The following is an 18,656-nucleotide window of genomic DNA, read 5'->3' as shown; positions in this document are numbered from 1 at the left end:
TACTCACACTGCTCAATTTCCTGTGTAGAAATACAACTATTGCTAAATGAACCAACATGAAACAGACTGGTGACAAATGGCAGTTATTTAAAAAAAATGTTTTTAGAAAATGTCTAAACTGTTATTTAATACGATATTTTGTAAATGTACACACGTGCTATATTATTTGATGGTATTATAAATGCATTTTATTACATAGCATTACTGTAATAACACCCCTAGTGTAAAAGTAGTGTTTTCTTTCCTCCTCCAGGCCGGTGGCTCATAGGCACGGAACACAATCATGTGACATGCGCACTCGGCCCTGTTGTTGAGTTTGTTATGACAAGTCGAGGCCTCGGACTGAATTAGGAGTGAAGCCCCCCGTCTCTGTCCGGGCGAATCCGTGATGGAAGGCATGGACCTGGACCTGGACCTGGACCAGGAGCTCATGCAGAAATTCAGCTGCTTGGGTACAACAGACAAAGACATCTTGATATCGGAATTTCAGAGGCTCCTCGGGTTCCAGCTCAACCCCGCCGGATGCGCCTTCTTCCTGGACATGACCAACTGGTGAGCTCGAGGATCCGTCCGGCCTGCTGTGTGGGTTATTGTTTAGACGAGTGGTGCTGTTAACTAGCTTTCTACCCGGCAGTGATTCTCGTTTTAAAGATATGTCGTCGGTAAAACAATGGGGGGGGGGAGGAAGGGAATCATTATGAGCGTTATTCTTCATTGTGGCAGGGTGATAGCGGTTACGTTAGCGATGTTTACGTGGGCAAAATGACAGCTAACGACGTGGTAGTAACTTGACCACCGTTAGCGTTAGCTGAGTCACCGTGGGGAACACGGTGGGAAGGAGCGTGTTGCGCTTAACACGATGAATAAAACCGGAGTTAACACACGTCGACGTCGGGGTCTTGTTTATTTAAACGAAACACGTGAAACTAATGTGTGTAACGAACGCTTTTTTTAAAATGGAGTTGTAAACCATAGTCGCCGCTTTTAGTGCAAAGCTAGGTATGACCAGGTTACAACTAACGATTAAAAGTTGTAAACTATTCCCTTCGCAGTGTGTTAACTTCTTATTGAGTCGGACTTTTCGTCACTTTCACATTATCGACAGCCGAGACGACCAAACGTAACGTCTCACTCTTTTGCCGACAAACGTGTATTACGTAACGTATTCTAATTTAACGTGGCTCAACGCGTTAGCGGCGCGAGCCTGGTTAATTTAGTTGTACCCAACTGTACTCGGATACTCTATTTGATGTATTTTTCACGTGATGTTGCAGTAAATGCTTCGCAAACTACCGTTAAAATGCCTTCTTTGGCTATAAAATGCGACTCCCGTTGATATATTCGACGTCATAAATCGAAATCGTGGGTGAAAACTGATGCGTTTGGCAAAGAAGGGTCAAATTGTCTTAAAAGGGTCTTAATGTTTCAGCGCATGTGCAGTAATAAGTTAATGCAGGTCTATGGAAGACATCGGAGAGCAGTGGAGGCTGTTGTAGTAACACGTGACGCCATTCTGCAACGGGGTTTCTAAAAATACAAACTGCTGGTTTATGGATGACCACCCATTCGTAATCTCTCTGGGCCTGCAGACAATATACGCATTTTGAAGCAGTCACAGCATACCACAGAACAATTTTGTAGTGAAAACATATCAATGTTTTCTGTAGATTCTTGTCAGGGACACGATTGACTCCCAGGCCCTTGGTATGAGTCTTCTTCAGTTGATTTTGTAAAATGTGTATGCTTGTGGTTTCCACATTTAATGCAATAATTTCTTACCATTTAAATTGAATTGTACTGCTTATTTGAGAGCAGAGCAACCGCAGTGGGATATGTTTTGTCAAAAATATGTTAGAATTAGGTTTATTGCTAAGTAGGTTTTCACATATTGCTCTAGGGGTAAAACAATGAACATTGAGAAAATCTGATTTTTTTTAAAAGTCACGAAGAACAAAACATACGACAAGATAAAAGTACTGTAACAGTATGTACAATTAATTAGTTTTTCAAATGAAAGATCAGTATAGATTGTTGAAGGGATGTGCAAAATATTGACAAGGGAATGTGGCCATATGTGGCCTGACGTTTGTTCATTCATATTATGTGCAAACTGCATTTGAATATTCCCAATATACATTTGTAGTGATCACCTGTATTTGTACCTTTGCCCCCCAGGAATTTACAAGCAGCCATCGGAGCCTACTACGACTTTGAGAGTCCGAACATCAGTGCGCCGTGCATGTCCTTTGTGAGCGACGTGACGATTGGTGAGGGCGAATCAGTTCCACCGGACACGACTTTCACAAAGACCTGGAGAGTACAGAACATGGGTAAGTCTGCTTGAACAATACGAGATCGCAGAGCTGACAGCAGATCCTGCGAGTTAAAAAATAATAACTCTCTAATACAGGGTTCGCACGGTCATGGAAAACCTGGAAAAGTCATGGAATTTTCAAAATGGTCATTTCCAGGCCTGGAAAAGTCATGGAAAAAACTTAGATCATAAAAGTCATGGAAATGTGTTATAATCACGTGTTCATTTACGCCGAGTTTGAAATAATTAATATGTTTTTTAAAGAAATACGCTCAAAATATAAGCCGGCGTACGCTCTCAATACGCACAATTTTTTTTACATTTTTCGTGTTGATACTGAGATTTCAGTTTGGTCATGGAAATTTGGTTTAAAGTCATGGAAAAGTCCTGGAAATCCACTGGTCAAAATGTGTAAGAACCCTGTAATAGAAAGAGTTCAGCATAGTTCTTTATGTGTCTTCCAGGTGCAGAGTCGTGGCCTCCGGGGGTTTCTCTGAAGTACGTCAGCGGAGATCAGTTTGGTCACGTGAACATGGTGATGGTGCGGTCTCTAGACCCTCAAGGCATGGCCGATGTTAGTGTGCAGATGCAGAGCCCCGCGTCTCCCGGCATGTACCAGGGCCAGTGGAGAATGTGCACAGCCACCGGACTTTACTTCGGAGGTGAGGACAAAAAGCTGCACACCAGAATTGTTGCTCTTCAGTACATTTGCTCAAGAACCCACTGAAACAATTAGTCAGTGAATCAGTCGCCGGAAATAAATTATTCGCAGCTATTTCTATATATATATTTCTTTTTTTATTTATATATATATATATATATTTTTTTTATTTCTATATATATATTTCTTTTTTTATTTATTCTTTTTTTCATTCATTTTCCAGCGGAAAAAAATCCAGCTTCTCAAATGTGAAGATTTGCTGCTTATTTTTTGGCTCCTATTGGAAAATGTCAACGTGGGCTTTTTAAGACATTTTTTTTTCTTGACTACAAGAATAAATGACCAGTTAAATAATAATCACCAGTCTTGACCTGAGCGGCCAACATGTGAATAAAAAGCAGAGTACTGTCGTTCGCAGTCGGGGGCAACAGTCGTTACTTAAGATGATAGAGCGAGATCATTTTCAATGAATTTCCTTCGGCTAAAACTATTAAGAGCGATTGGCCATTCTATCAGCACATAATCAAGAGTTATTAATTTGACTGATTTATATCCTCCTGCAAGTTAAACGTGTATGAAGGATCCCAACAGGAAGTCCCTCAAGACTTGCCTACTTACAAACTAAACAGCAGTGGCATACTCAATTAATAAAGAATTAGCCTTAATGTTTCTTTAAGGTGTTCATGGCAATAATTCCTCACGTAACGCCACTCGCCGTGGGAGAGGAGAATTGCAGAATCTGGGGCAATTTAAATCTTTGAGGTTATCATGCGGGGGCGGGGGGGGGGGGGGGGTCTAGCTTCTGAACGTGATATTTTCTGGTGGGCAGCTAAGCACGAGGTGGCGTGGGACAGCGGCGGTGGCGTTGAGTATTCTGACGCGCTGTTCGTTTTCTTCCGACAGACGTCATCTGGGTGATCCTGAGCGTGGAGGTCGGAGGCCTCCTCGGCGTCACGCAGCAGCTGTCCTCTTTTCAAGGGGAGTTCAACACCCAGCCTCACCGCAGCATGGAGGAAGACTACAACCCGTTCGCCTCGCCGGAGAAGAACAAGTGCCCCAACGGCAACAACAACAGCCTCCGCGATGCCGGCGGCCACAGGGTCGCAGAGGAACATTGGCAGGGGAGCCCCAACCAGCTGCAGCAAGATCGGAACGGACTTTCACACACCTCTGTGGACTTAGTAGCAAATAGTCTACAAAGCAATCTGTCAGTAGTCTCTTATAACCAGGTAAGATGTCGCAAAGGGCGGGGGAGGGGAGGGGGGGATTGTCCATATTAGTGACTCGTGGTTGAGGTTATTATCTTCAAATGTCAGTCATCAGCAGAATGGCAACTTGAAAGTCTGATTTACAACGACAAAAGTATAGATCAATAAATACAAAGTTGATTTTAAGGTTATTTCTATGATATGATATGATGTGATAATCCTTTATTCGTCCCACAGTGGGGACATTTCAAAAATCACACAAAAAAGCACATCAGAGCATCAATGAAAATAAATATAAAACACAAAACTAAATACTAATACTAAATATACAGGGGGAAAACAAAGTAAAGTGCCTTGTAGAATCATTTCAAATTCGTCATCGAGTAATGAAAGTAGCGGCAATCGTGAGAAAGTAAACATCTCATCCGTCTCATTTCTATCGAGCTGACATACCGTTTGAGTAATTGGCTCGAGGCTGCAGTATTGGAAGAATTGGGTCGCTCCTCACCGCGTCAACTTGAAACCGCGGGGAAGTTAATTCCCTCCAGTTTGACATTTAAAACAAACCGTCTACAGCCACACTGGCGGATTTGTGAGCTTCTAATTGCGTACGGTGGAGATTTGAGACGGATGCTAAATCTCCCATGTTTAGCAGGTTATTTATTCACCAGGTCATCATATCAGTTTAGCCTTTTCGCATTCAGACATTCGGCAATCACTAACACACAAAGCTCAGCGATGCCATTTCATTCAGCAGGCGTTTGGTCGTAAACCAAACCTGCTATCAAGGCCGAAAACACCTAGTAGTGAACAAAAAGACCAGCGATAAGCGTGTCACGGAACAAGTCGACAAACTTGAGAATGCAAACGCAGACATTTAAGAGAGGCGAGTCCAAACCACAAAGAAATCCAAAGGGGTGGAGCCAGAAAGCTGCTTAGTATTCCGGCAGGTCAGGTGACACCGTTAGAGGCAGGTGCGTCACGTGGGGAGGATTTGGAAGTCTTGAGGGCATCTGGTGGACAGGAAGAGAAAGGCAGGTCTGGAACGTTCCTGAGAGATGCACAGGACCGGTGGGAAGTGTGTGGAGGCGGACTGAGCTCAGTACAAACAGCCCAGGCCGCCTCGAGCACTCTGAACAGGTGTTCGTACGGTCATGGAAAACCTGGAAGAGTCATGGAATTTTCAAAATGGTCATTTTCCAGGCCTGGAAAAGTCATGGGAAAAAAAACTTAAATCATAAAAGTTTTGGAAAAGTCATGGAAATGTTGTTGTAATCACATGTTCATTCATGGCAAGTGTGACATAATTAATATGTTTTCTAAAGAAAGACGCTCAAAACATAAGCCGGCGTACGCTCTCAATACGCAAAATGTTCTACATTTTTCATGTTTATACCGAGATTTCAGTTTGGTCGTGGAAATTTGGTTTAAAGTCCTGGAAAAGTCCTGGAAATCCACTGGTCAACAAGTCTGACTTTACAGACGGCGAGATTGTACACGTCTGACCGAGTTGAGTCTGGTCCTGGTTGTTCACCGTGCTTCTCTTCATTGCAGGCTATCCAGGAGCCCTTTCCGTTCGGGCACTCCTAAATGGAGGGACTTGTCGCCGCGAAGCAGCACCGAACCTCCGGAGCTCTCGTCACGCCAGCGAGAGAAAGCGGCTGGTTTCGAGAGCGTGGCGATTCGAAAAACTCTTTATGCAAAACCCGGCTCGTCTTTGAGAAGAACCAGAGGCCGACGTGCAGCTCAACCAACATCCCACGAACCCACTGTATGCACGCGTGAATGCTAAGTTAAACTAAATGAGTGCTATGAGTCTTCTTCTTCTTTTCTTCGAGTGGTGACTTTTTTTTCCTTTTTTCTGATTTTCCGTTGGATTTCTTTTTGTTTGTTGTCGGAGTGCAAATGAACCGGGGGAGGGAGGGGAGGAGGGGGGTGTATTTGTGAACAATTGTGTGTGTGTGTGTGTGTGTGTGTGTGTGTGTGTGTGTGTGTGTGTGTGTGTGTGTGTGTGTGTGTGTGTGTGTGTGTGTGTGTGTGTGTGTGTGTGTGTGTGTGTGTGTGTGTGTGTGTGTGTGTGTGTGTGTGTGTGTGTGTGTGTGTGTGCATTGTGAAACCTGAAAGAGAGACTTTGGAGGAAAAGCCATTTATTTTGCCAACTGATTCTCCAGTTTCTGCTCTGACTCTTGGTCTGTCGATGGGGTTTCTGCACCCGTTCCCTGTAACTAAATCTCATACAACCGGCCTCTCTGAAGCAAACCATTCATATACTTTTTTTTAATATTAACTTTTTAAACAAAAGGGGGACGGCCACATCCTTTTAGAAGTATATATTTTGCTCGTATACATGGCTCCTGCATTATGGGCCATCATTTCTATGCTGTCGTCGTAGCACCAGCAATTAAAAAAAAAACGCGTGTCAAATGTTCTGCCCTGGAGGGAGTCGGACTTAACTCATAACACAAGATATGATCAGCACTGATAAGCATAACTCATTTATTTTGGCTCCTATTATTTGTTAAGGTTTAGTCTTCAAAATTGTACAGAAACTTTTTTTCCTTCTCTAAAGCTTTGCGATCTGGAGCCAACATGCTGAATAGAGTCATTGGTTTTCATATATACACATCTATGAAATATTACAAGAATATTAGCAGAGTATTCATTATTAGTAATAACGCAGTATTAGAGATTTCCCCACTTATTGTCGGAAGCTAAGAGTTAGTTTTCTTTTACATGCTTGCATTAGAATAAAGCATCGCAGGACGAACGCACACCCTGACGTAAGGCATTGAATTCAAGCCATACGAGCAGCGGTAAAACAAAGAAACAAATTAAACATGGTTCGAACATAAATGTTCTTTTTCATTTTAGAGCGGTCTTGGAGTTGCTTTAATCCTATTAAGTTGAATGTATCTAATGAATGTAGAAGAGGATAATGTTTATTCATTTACCCAAAGATTCGACGTTGTGTATTTGCATCGAACTGGCAGTTTTATTTATGTAATTATTGTTCTGAATATTTCTGTCTATTGTTAAAAAAAATTGCTTGGAATGCTCCACATCAGAGTCTCAGAATTATTTTCACGAGTCATCGGTGAGCTTTTTGCTAATTATTTTATTTTTTATAAATAAAAACACATCTGATCCTTTCAATTTACTGCGCCGGTAAACAAACGAACAGAATGAAACGACTCGCGAGCCGCATATCTACCCGCACTGAGCGGCCGACCTGTATGCACTGACCTCCGCGGCGCGTTCCCGCTCCTCCACAAGGACAGTTGGGTCCTGAAGGGTTTATCGACTCTGATTTGTATCTCGCCGTCTGCAGCACCCGCAGTAAGACCACCCACCGGGTCAGGTAAACACACCTTTATATTCAGGCGATAACTGTAAGCCCCCCGGGGGGCGCCTGAGCTTCGACAACATGTCGAGAGGATCTCTGTTCAAAGATGATAAGGACGGATATTTCTTCTCACAGATGTCAACAAGGGTTATTTTGCATCTCTTGAGTTTTCCAGATTGCAGAATGAGTCAGTCGGCATGCAGCAGCACATTGATGAGGATGAGGAGGTGCATCCAGATGAAAGCTTTTTTCCTTCTTTCTTCTTGTGTGTTTGATGAATGTTTGTATGATTAAATTATCACTGAAAACTCAAAAGTATTGACATCCGTCTCCTGTCGTTTTCACACGGAACAGCTTTCACCATTTCCTCATTCCACATTGTGGATTATGGTTGGATGGAAACACTTTTTAGCCTCCACGAGTTCCTCCAACTCTGTACTCTCCCCGTTTCCTTTTTGACTTTGAAATCTAACAATTTTTTTGGGGATGTTATTGCATATCAAGTAGACATGATTTTATGGTTACCAAATGTTCCTGATACTTTTATGCATGTCCTGCTTTACATTTAGTTCACTATGCATTCTGTGCATTTAACAAGGGCGTGGCAGTTATGAATCATAAAGAAACATTCAAATTTACATTAAAAAAAAGAAGAAATCAAACAAGAAACTTGTGAATCACCCGACACATTACCCGCCTGACAGTTCTTGCTCCCGCTTCCCCTTGTCCTTCCCAAATAGTAAAGCACTGCGGATGAATACACTCGGACCCGGTTTAACATAAAAAGTCATGAGAGCTTTTTGGTTTTCTGGTGTCTCATTTGTGAGCGCTCAAAAAATACAGGGCTCGTCACTCGAGGAAAAAACTGCAACTGCGGCTAAAAAACGGTGAAGCCTGACAGTGACCGATCGTGGCCTGTCATCGGATAGCCTGGAGGGTTACCGGTCAAAAGCAGTCCACCCCCCCCCCCCCCATCTCTCTCTCTAATTAGGGTCTCTCGGGGTGGAGCAGCGAGGCCAAAGGGCCCGAAGCAGCAGCGCTCGCTTGACATTTTGCACATCGACTGCTCAGTGTGTGACGGCGAGGCGCGGGAGATATACTGCGGCGGCAAAGTCAACACAGGGTTCGTGTCTGTTAAGATGCAACTGACTCACAGAGCTGCAGCGAGTCAAAGAAGTTCTTGTCGTAACTTTTTCTTTTTTAGTTTGACTTCATCAGCTCCAGCTAGAAGTCTTTACCGCACAGGTGTCGAGCAGGTTGTTGAAGCTGCCATGCCAAAGGTGATTTATGTGGGTGGATACACACGAAGCACTTTAGAATATTTCAACACGACCGCACAAACTCTACTGTTTAGCTTCAGCAAACATTTACACACTCGCTTTCTCCTTTCCCTTCTCTTGAACTCGGCTCCGTGGACCAGTTCTTCAACTTCTCCCCCCTCCCCGCCTCCACTCCATTAATAGTTTTCTTAACTTTTTCAAAACTATGACCATGAGTTATTTCTTTTCGGTGTGTCACGCTGTCTAGACGCCATGTGTCCCTGCATTGTCGGCCTTTCTGGCGTCATGTGAGTTCAGGGCGAGATCCAGCCCATAAAAACACGCAGAATATTAGACGCTCTCTTCTTCAGCGAGATATCTGCGTTTCAGTTGATCCTGACACATTACGGCATAACTTATGTAACTCCCGTGTCACTTTCCTCCTACTCCTCTCTGTTCCAATCGTCTCCAATAAACCCAGTGTTGATTTTCTTCAATGGAAAGCTACTGTATTCAAATAGTGTGCCGATCCTCTTCCCAGAGGATCGACGTGACAGCTCAAACCCTTCGGAAAGTGTGAGTTTCAAAGCTCCTCTGGTCTAGATTTTCGATCGCAGATTCACCCCCAAAATAGTCACAAACTATTGATCCACCTCCGACCCCTATCCCCTAACTCCTAACCCTCAGACACAACGGTGACCTTTGACACGACCACGTCAGTGGATCCCATTTAGACGAGATGCTTTTAATCTTCAACATCTTAATGTTTTGCAAAGTGTGGGATGCTCATGAATGCCCCCCCCCCCCCCCCCAGCTGTTAAAACTCCCCATGTATGTTTACTGAAAGAAACTTTCCATGAATACTGGAATACTGCCCCAAGTCATTCAGTAGGCACTTGGGAGCAACCTCCCTCACTTCAACACACACCCTTTCTTTCAGAATTGATATGTCACGAAGGCAAGGTGTCCGTAATTAGTCAGACTCATGCTGCTCGCACCAACAAGGAGTCTGGAGAGGCCGCGGTGGACAGCTGTGCACATCCTCACCTGCTGGGCTAAAGAGACCCAGTTTTGACTTTAGTCCACATCTCAACTGAGACGGTCAGGAACAACAACAAAATAAGAAACCCAGGCAGAGCTGACGAGAGGCCTCAGCATTTGGAAACTGTACCGAACCCAACACTGACGAGGTAAGACGGCAGCTTCGCGGTAAAAAACTCAAAAATACTTTGCCTATACTACTGTTATGACACGATAGAACCCGTATTGAACCGAGTGAACACCAACGCGTGAAAGAAGTTCGAGCAGGAACGGTCACGTTGTCGTGAATGAATCCACGCCGTCGTCTTTGAGTTTTATGCTCCCTTTATTTTAGGATTGCTTCGGAATAGTTTGTGTCTTTAATGAATATTGATGCTGAGTTTTGTGTATTCTGGAAGGCCCGCCTACTATAAATACTGTGGGACGCGTACACATTGAATAAAATACACATCACGTTGCTTTTTTCACAGTCGACACAATAGTCAATGCACAGGTGTGTGAATAATAAAATGAATCGCTTGCTCGCTGTCACTCACTTTCACAGCTCACTGGGACAGAGGGAAGCCTTCGCTAATGATATTTGCAACCCATGTGCTTTTTAAAATTTTAAAATAGATGCATTATCTTGTATTTTGTTTTTTACTTACTAATACTTATTGCTGATTTGTTTCATCACATCTCATGAGATGTTTGTTCTAATTATTAATTATGTTCTTCTTAGTTTTTACTCACAGTAACATGCAAGTAAGAATATACACTTTTATTAATCCCCAAGGGGAAATTAGTTCTCTGCATTTGACCCATCCTTAGTTATTATGGAGCAGTGGGCTGCGGTGGCAACTGGGGTTCAGTGCCTTGCTCAAGGACACTTCGACTTGCAACTAATGGGGAGAGCGGGGATCGAACCCACAACCCTGCGGTTGCAGGACGGCCCTCTTACCCCACTGAGCTAAAGCCGCGAATTAAGCAGTAACTATAGAAACTTATTGCAACTATAGTGGCTCTAAAATTAAATTACTAATTTACATCAAATGGAAATAAAAAACAATGCCTGAGAATGTAATTGTTGTGTTACTTTCCACCACTTCCTGTCACTGAAATGACTTCTATTATTACAATGACTCCCCTCGGTGTTATGAGTATGTGCTACGACTGATACATCTGTAATGTATTAACACATTTATGTTCCCACTATCTCCACGACAGGTATTATGACTATACCAGCTGACTGTTCTGCCACCACCGATGCTATTATTGACAATATCGTTACGATCCTATCGCTCTCAGAATAATTGATGAGTTTGCTGTCATATCAAATATTATTTCAAGTAATGAATTTCAAATTAGGATGCAGAGAATAACCAACTGTCGTTAACATCCCAGTTATGTTCCGATATCGCATCTATTCATAATTCGATAAATGGCAACAATCCCATAAATAAAAAAATATGTGTGCGTATAAACATAACTTACATTATTTGTTCCCGTTCACTCTCTTCTGTCACTGCCACCCTTCTACCTGTAATGTAACACACGTACACACACGCACACACGCACACACACTTTAAAAGCTAAAGGTGTGTTGTTATTAATCACCTTTTGTCCAAAGAACAGGGGAATGCAGGCGGCGATGAATGCGCTCAGCTTTTCATATCGACAAAATGCTTCTCATATCAGTTTGGATGCTCTCCAAGGAGGTGTAAAACACAGCCTGTTTGCATGAGCGCGCTGCTTTCATTTGAACACACACACACACACACGTACTCACACACGCACATTCTTTTAGAGAAAATGGATAATCTAGCAGAGCAAGTTTTTGTTAAACATCTCAACTGGTAGTGGCTGCAGGCGAGGGACTAATGGCAGAGACATGCGTCCAGGCATCGAGGCCTCGCTCCTCGACTCCACGCTCACAAGTGTTTGATGTGTGGCGGTCCTGTCGTGGTGTGTTGGTCATGTTGGCTAAAGGGCAATAAATAGCATCAACAAATACGTCATTACTGTCATCTTTGCCTCCTCTTTTGGTATTTCTAGCTCACTTGAGTTCACAAAAGTCCAACAGCAGTGCAGCTTTTAAAGCCTGATCTCTCGCCATGTGCCATTGTTTTGGAGGAGCAGTCCTTCAGCTCAGTCAATGTTTACCAACAGGTAGCCTGTAAATAATATTCAGCATAATGTGCAGTCTATTATTATTATTTTTTTTACTTCTCTCACTTTTGTCATGCATTTTTGATATATATATTTTAAAATGTCCCATACATTGTGCCTGAAAGTAGGCAAAACTGGGAGAAAAAAAGCATTTCTTTCTATTAAATAGACACATTGCAATGGAAACAGGTGTATCATTTCGTCACATCAAACACTGGCATACGGCACCACTCCCAGCCCGGTGAGCTGTTCTCTTATGCATACAGCGATGAATACGCTGCCACTACTTATCCTTTATCCACATATTAAATGTGTCCCACCCTTTGTATACTGTTCTATCAAGCTTTTATTTCGCAATTAGCTTACAATCCATCTTGGCGACCTGAAAAGGCACTGGGTGATACATTGTGTCAGCAGCAACACGTAATCTCGTGCATTTCTCTGTATTACTGAACAACACATTTATTTTAACTTATAGTTTCACACGAGGCTTTCATCTTTCTTTCGCTATCTGCATTTAAAGGTGGAGCAGATTGCCTTCTGAGATTGTTGAATGATGTTGAAAACAATGGAAGATAAGGCTGAACTGAACTCACCTGGATGTTTCTAAAAATATACTGTATATTTCACGAGAAGGTGTGAAATTAATTTTAAAAAACTGAATTTTTGAGGAACAATCACAATTCTTTGAAGGACAATGTGACTTCAATGAGTCAAGCCGCCACACATCGGCGCAGCTTTGCAAAGCTGGACTGACAGATCCCTTATTTCAAAGGAAGCCCCAGAGGAGTAAATACCATGGAAGAAATGTCATGTATACTTAAGGATTGCTGCTATTTCGATATTGACATTTTGGGAATGGACGCATCAATGTGTCAGCGTCACTGTGTCAGATGGGAGGAAATCGACGATGGCATTTTGTGACAACGGTGCTTTCTTCTTGCAGTGTGAAACAAACATGAGCATGGGGAGTCCGGGATGTGAACACACAGGCTGCGCCGTACACTCACCTCTCTACATCAGCCAACCCCTCGCCGACACCAGGATGTCCTGGCCGGACGAGGCGGACGACATCAAGTTGGGGCTGCCGGAACTCAGCTGGCCGGGCGTCTACCTCCCCTGCTACGACCGACTGGCCGTGGAGGAGAACCCCTGGATGCTGAGGATGACGGAGGCCCCGGCTCTCGCTGACCCTCCCCCCAGGACGCAAGAGGCCAGCCCGGCCAAGCCCAGCCTGCCCCACCAGGAGCCCCCCTCTGAGATGGAGGGTCAGGTGGAGGAGCGCTGTCTGGAGCAGGTCCAGACCATGGTGGTGGGAGAAGTGCTGAAGGATGTGGACACGGCTTGCAAGCTGCTAAACATCGCTCCAGGTAGGACAGGATGCAACTATTGTTACCTTCGCATTGCAAATGCGGAAGGTTATGTTTTGATCGCCGTGTATTTATTTATTTGTATGTGTGTGTGTTATTTGCATAACTCAAAAAGTATTAAACCGAATCGGATGACATTTGGTGGGATGATTGGTTATTATCCGGGGACCATTTGTTTCGATTTTGGGATCGATTGGGTCAAAGGTCAAGGTCAAGGGTATGAAAAGGTCAAAATCTTCTTGAATCGCATGAAATTTGGTGGGATGATTGGTTATTATCCGGGGACCATTTGATTCGATTTTGGGATCGATCGGGTCAAAGGTCTAGGTCAATGTCATGAAAAGGTCAAAATCTTCTTTTTACCATAGCGCGGTCAATTTATATCCAATTGGCATGCAACTAATGCCAACATGTTCATAATTCAATGCCCAATCTTGTGATATGCGAAGGTATGCGCTCTACCGAGTGCCGGTTCTAGTTATTAGTGTTATTATACATTTGAATGGAAAAACCTGCTGAAGAAAGTGTTGGCAGAAGTTGCAATCTAATAAAACAAACCCTTCAGACGCCAATCATCTCTCTGTTTGCTCTCACATCAACATCCAGAGTGTGTCACACACAGCTGGCAAGCATCTGAGGCCCGGCCCACCTTGTGCAAACGTTTCTGTTGGGAGACGATCATAACTTTGCTTCTTGTGAACTTCACTCTTAACCTTTGGTGCTAAATATGGGTCAAACTCATGAAACACCGGAGCCCGTGTGTTCCAGCGTGCAGCTCAAAGCATCTTTCTGTCACCGGCCTTGACACAAATGTTCAAACTCTTTACCCCCAACATTTGTTGAGGTTTTATATTTAAAATATGTACTTTGTGAAACTAAAATAATATTACTATTACGAAGTAAAGAGACATATCTTCACACAGTGGTTCGTAGATCTGATTAACAATAAAAACATTTTGAGGTGTGTGTTTCTTCTAAGAATGTTCTGCATTACGAGCAGTTAGTTAGCCGGCTTAAAGTTAAAGGCTTAAAGTAAAAGGCTTAAAGTTAAAGGCTTAAAGTTAAGGGCTTAAAGTTAAAGGCTACACATTTAAACTCTTAAAGTTAAGGGCTTAAAGTAAAAGGCATAACGTTAAAGGCCTAAAGTTAAACTCTTAAAGTTAAACTCTTAAAGTTAAGGGCTTAAAGTTAAAGGCTTAACGTTTAAGGCTTAAAGTTAAGGGCTTAAAGTAAAAGGCATAACGTTAAAGGTCTAAAGTTAAGGCTTAAAGTTAAACTCTTAAAGTTAAACTCTTAAAGTTAAGGGCTTAAAGTTAAAGACTTAAAGTTAAATGCTTAAAGTTAAAGGCTTAAATTTAAAGACTTAAAGTTACGGCTGTCCTAATGGTTAAGTACGGAAGTTACGTAACAAAACGAAGGTAACATAAGTCAATATTAACTTGGTTTCCCTCAACATGGACCGCGGTGTCGTGGGTGAAAGTCAAGTGTGTGTTTGACCCATCGATCCTCCCGACGAGCACTTCATTGCTCCTTATGTCACGTCATCGGACTTCCTCAGAGGCAGCCCCGCATGTCCTGACTCACAATGACCCGGGTTATAATTAAATGCAACACGGGTCATTACTTTTCTAAGGGAGACGTATGAACAGAGAACACTAAGCCACAGAGCTCTTACACACTCTCTGGACCCTCGTGTGTGTGTTAGCGATCTAATGAATTGATGTTGCCGTGATTTCATGAGTGAAAATAAAGTCATCATTTAAGGCAGGGGCGTCGTTAGGCCTATTTTAGGGGGGCTTCAGCCCCTCTGAAACGTTCTTCAGCCCCCCCAAATAATTTAGCATTAATTCTTTTAATTTTAAATGTTTTTATGATATCATTAAATTAAACTATTGTTTCTCACATGGACACATTATTTATAACTCCAAAAGACTGTCAAGAAGCCAGCTAGCAATTTTGTTCGAAACTGTCTCCAGTGAGCGTGCGTGTGAAAGAGTGAATTTGAAATACAAGAAATAACTTTTGACATCTCTCTATTCTTTGCATTAATATACATGCTAAGGATCTCAGTGATAGAGTCCAAATGAGCATAACATATCACTCTGACCCTGACATTCTGTCTCTTTGGTTAAATCCTACAAACGCCCCTGATTTAAGGTGTGAACATGTGGGCAGCTGTGTAACAAACACATGTCCCGCCTCTCTGTGTTTCCCCTCTGCAGACCCGCTGAACTGGAGCTATGTGCACGTTCAGAAGTGGCTCCTCTGGACCGAGCACCTGTACCGGCTGCCGCAGGTCAGCACCATGTTTCAGGAGGTCAGCGGGATAGATCTGTGCTCCATGACGGAAGCAGACTTCAGGCAACGCTCCTCGCAGTTTGGAGACATGCTGTATGCTCACCTGGACATCTGGAGATCTGGTGAGAACAACGGGAAACACAGGGGGGGGGGGGGGGGTGAACTCTGCTGTTATTTATTAGAAAAGCTTTATTGTGAAGCAAAGAGCAAATGTAAGACGTAGCTTTACACGCATCCTATCTTTTTTTCTTTTAGCTGAAGCGATGAAGGAGTATTGCCCACCAGAAGACAGCAAATCTGGTAAGTTCTTGGTTCTAACACATATTTTAAAAAACACAAACTAAAACAATGGTTTCACTGACGGAGATATTGAGATTAAGCAAAGTTGAAGTAACATCTGTTTTCTGAAAATCTGTCCTATGTCAGCAGCGGATGATTCCTGGTCAGATGTGATTCGTACCTACCCCAGCCCGCCCATCCACCTGTGGCAGTTCCTCCGAGAGCTGCTCCTCAAGCCTCACAACTACAGCCGCTGCATCCGCTGGCTTAACAAAGAGAAAGGTAAGTTGATACTGCATTATAGAGGGTTATAAACCATTTATTTATTGTGTGTATATTTATTTTATTTATTTATTTAGACCTTTATATATATAATGCATATATATATATATAAATATATCTAGATATATATATATATCTATATTTATTTATTTAAACCTTTATTTAACCTTTATTTATATATCTATATCTAAATGTATATATATAATTGTATATATATATATATATATATCTATATCGATATCTATATTTATTTACACCTTTATATATATAAATATCTATCTATAGATATTTATTTATTTATTTAAACCTTTATTTAACCTTTATTTATATATATATATATATATATATATATATATACATATATATATACATATATCTATATCTATAGACAGATAGATATGTATTTATTTATTTACACCTTTATGACTGATGATTGAGATTAAACATTTCTTTTTCGAGGGATATCTATATATATCTCTCTCTATATAGATATGGAGATCTCCCTCTCTCTCTCTCTCTATATATATATATAATGATTATTTTATAAATGCAAAATAAGTGGACGTAAAGTGAAGTTCTTAAAACATTTGGGGTAACGCAAGTGGACATTTGAGGAACTGCAGTTCCTTGAACTTCAGCGTTGCTTTGTGCAAAACTAAGCTAAGCTAACAGTCTCCTGGCTGTCACTTTATATGTAGCATACAGACCATGACAGTGGTATCGATCTGCTCATCCAAATCTTGGCAAAAAAGTAAAACAGCGTACTTTACCAAAATGTTGACTAAAAAAAAAACTATACTATGCATTTCATATCTTCTGTTCAAAGGGATTTTCAAAATAGAAGACTCAGCTCTCGTAGCCCGGCTATGGGGTATCAGGAAGAACCGCCCGGCTATGAACTATGACAAACTGAGCCGCTCTATACGCCAGTACTACAAGAAAGGCATCATTCGAAAGCCCGATGTGTCGCGCAGACTGGTCTATCAGTTCGTCAACCCTGTATGATGAAGAGGATCGGCTGATCTCAACAACAACAACAACAACAACGAGCTGAGGAGGAACCAACGATATGCTGGACATACAGTTGGAGTGACATGAATCCTGAAGCTTGTTCATTATACTAAATGTTTCATTTCAATTGTGAAGACTGCCTATACTGAACTACGCACTCCTGCCTATCATCACTCTACTTTATTATTCTCAATAATTATTTCATTTTATTTGTCTTCATCACTCTTGTTTGCAAGTTTTTTTTTTTTGGTGTGAGGTATGATTTCTCAAAAAGGATATTTCTTCTTCTTATCGAAAACATTTGAACGAAATAGTGCTTATTTGCTTTATTGTGGAGAATTAGACGAGGGGCTTGATATCGCTCTCATAAGACTGGAAACAGCTAATCCGCTCTGTCCAAAAGTTACAAATAAAGATATGTTTTATATCTTTAGACAGCGCTAGTATAGCTGTTTACAGTCTTTGTGCTAACAGGTATCAACCTTCTCGTCCAACTCTTGGCAAGAAAGCAAACTAGCATCATTTCCCAAAATGTCACTTTTTCTTTCAATTCAACTTTTTAATTTTTAATTTTTTTAATGACACTTATTGATATTAAGTGCCAGAGTAGTTGGAATTGCAGGGCAATGCAAATGTTAGTGGATATCTTATCAAAGCAGCCTTGATGGATAATACTTTTTACATTTATATCTTTGGGATTATGTATAGGATCCAGAATAAAGCAATATATTACCAAATGTTGTCCTTCTTTTAAGTAGAACAAAATATAAATAGTATATAGATCACATGCCAAGTCCATATAAAAAAAACACAGACACTAATTTCTTTTTTTTTCCTTGGACAAACCTTTTCAAACCAATATTGCAATATTGACACCATCACAACAAATTTGAGTCGGGTTTTTCATCACTGTCATCATTATTATCTGTGATCATAATCATCTTTATGCATATTTAAATGAACTTCTTGTTACAGCAAGATGAACAGGCACTACACCAGTTAGGAGATAAAAGTACATCACCAACTATTAACATACATCTTCTAGACCGCTAATATAGGGGTTTCCACAACATGAGCTGCTGTCCCCCGTGTGCATAAGGAAGAGATCATCAACATAAAAAAGCATTTACATGTACACATTTTTACTGCCTCAACATGGTTAGGTCTCATTTTTCAACTCAACACAGTTGTACAGTTACAATAGAATATAATCTTTAAATTACATCATATACAAATCTGACAGCGTGGGATATCGTCACGCTTATTTATGATACACTGACAATTCCATTGCAATGAAAGTCATACGATATGGTACCTATTAGTTAATATGTTTTCCATTGCTGTTATTTTAATGAATCACATTTACATGTATAACACTACATCTTGTCTTAATAGTCAATTACTTGCATTTTTTGTAACTTTTGTTTCTATTACATTTACAC

General features: G+C 41.5%; 2 protein-coding genes across 3 annotated transcripts; both read left to right on the top strand.

The window, feature by feature from the left end:
• Positions 1 to 296: 296 nt before the first annotated feature.
• LOC130199966 (protein ILRUN-like) lies at positions 297 to 7,242 on the top strand. The gene is made up of 5 exons (XM_056423843.1): positions 297 to 552; positions 2,176 to 2,330; positions 2,779 to 2,976; positions 3,879 to 4,204; positions 5,738 to 7,242. Exons 1-5 carry the CDS (start codon positions 389 to 391, stop codon positions 5,771 to 5,773), a joined length of 879 nt encoding a protein of 292 aa, XP_056279818.1. The 5' UTR covers positions 297 to 388; the 3' UTR covers positions 5,774 to 7,242.
• A 2,473-nt stretch (positions 7,243 to 9,715) lies between these two features.
• On the top strand, positions 9,716 to 17,951 carry LOC130200182 (SAM pointed domain-containing Ets transcription factor-like). Of its 2 annotated transcripts, none has more exons than XM_056424230.1 (6): positions 9,716 to 9,975; positions 12,921 to 13,344; positions 15,567 to 15,764; positions 15,898 to 15,942; positions 16,072 to 16,203; positions 17,030 to 17,951. In XM_056424230.1, exons 2-6 carry the CDS (start codon positions 12,933 to 12,935, stop codon positions 17,206 to 17,208), a joined length of 966 nt encoding a protein of 321 aa, XP_056280205.1. In that variant the 5' UTR covers positions 9,716 to 9,975; positions 12,921 to 12,932; the 3' UTR covers positions 17,209 to 17,951. The 2 variants fall into 2 exon arrangements, with proteins under 2 accessions (XP_056280205.1, XP_056280204.1); XM_056424229.1 differs by having other exon boundaries at positions 9,717 to 9,975; positions 16,069 to 16,203.
• Positions 17,952 to 18,656: the final 705 nt, after the last annotated feature.

The sequence above is a fragment of the Pseudoliparis swirei genome, chromosome 9 (genome assembly GCF_029220125.1).
Source record: "Pseudoliparis swirei isolate HS2019 ecotype Mariana Trench chromosome 9, NWPU_hadal_v1, whole genome shotgun sequence".
Classification (NCBI taxonomy): Eukaryota; Metazoa; Chordata; class Actinopteri; order Perciformes; family Liparidae; genus Pseudoliparis; species Pseudoliparis swirei.
Note: the sequence above shows the minus strand (reverse complement) of the source record. Positions and strands in the feature narration are given on the sequence as shown.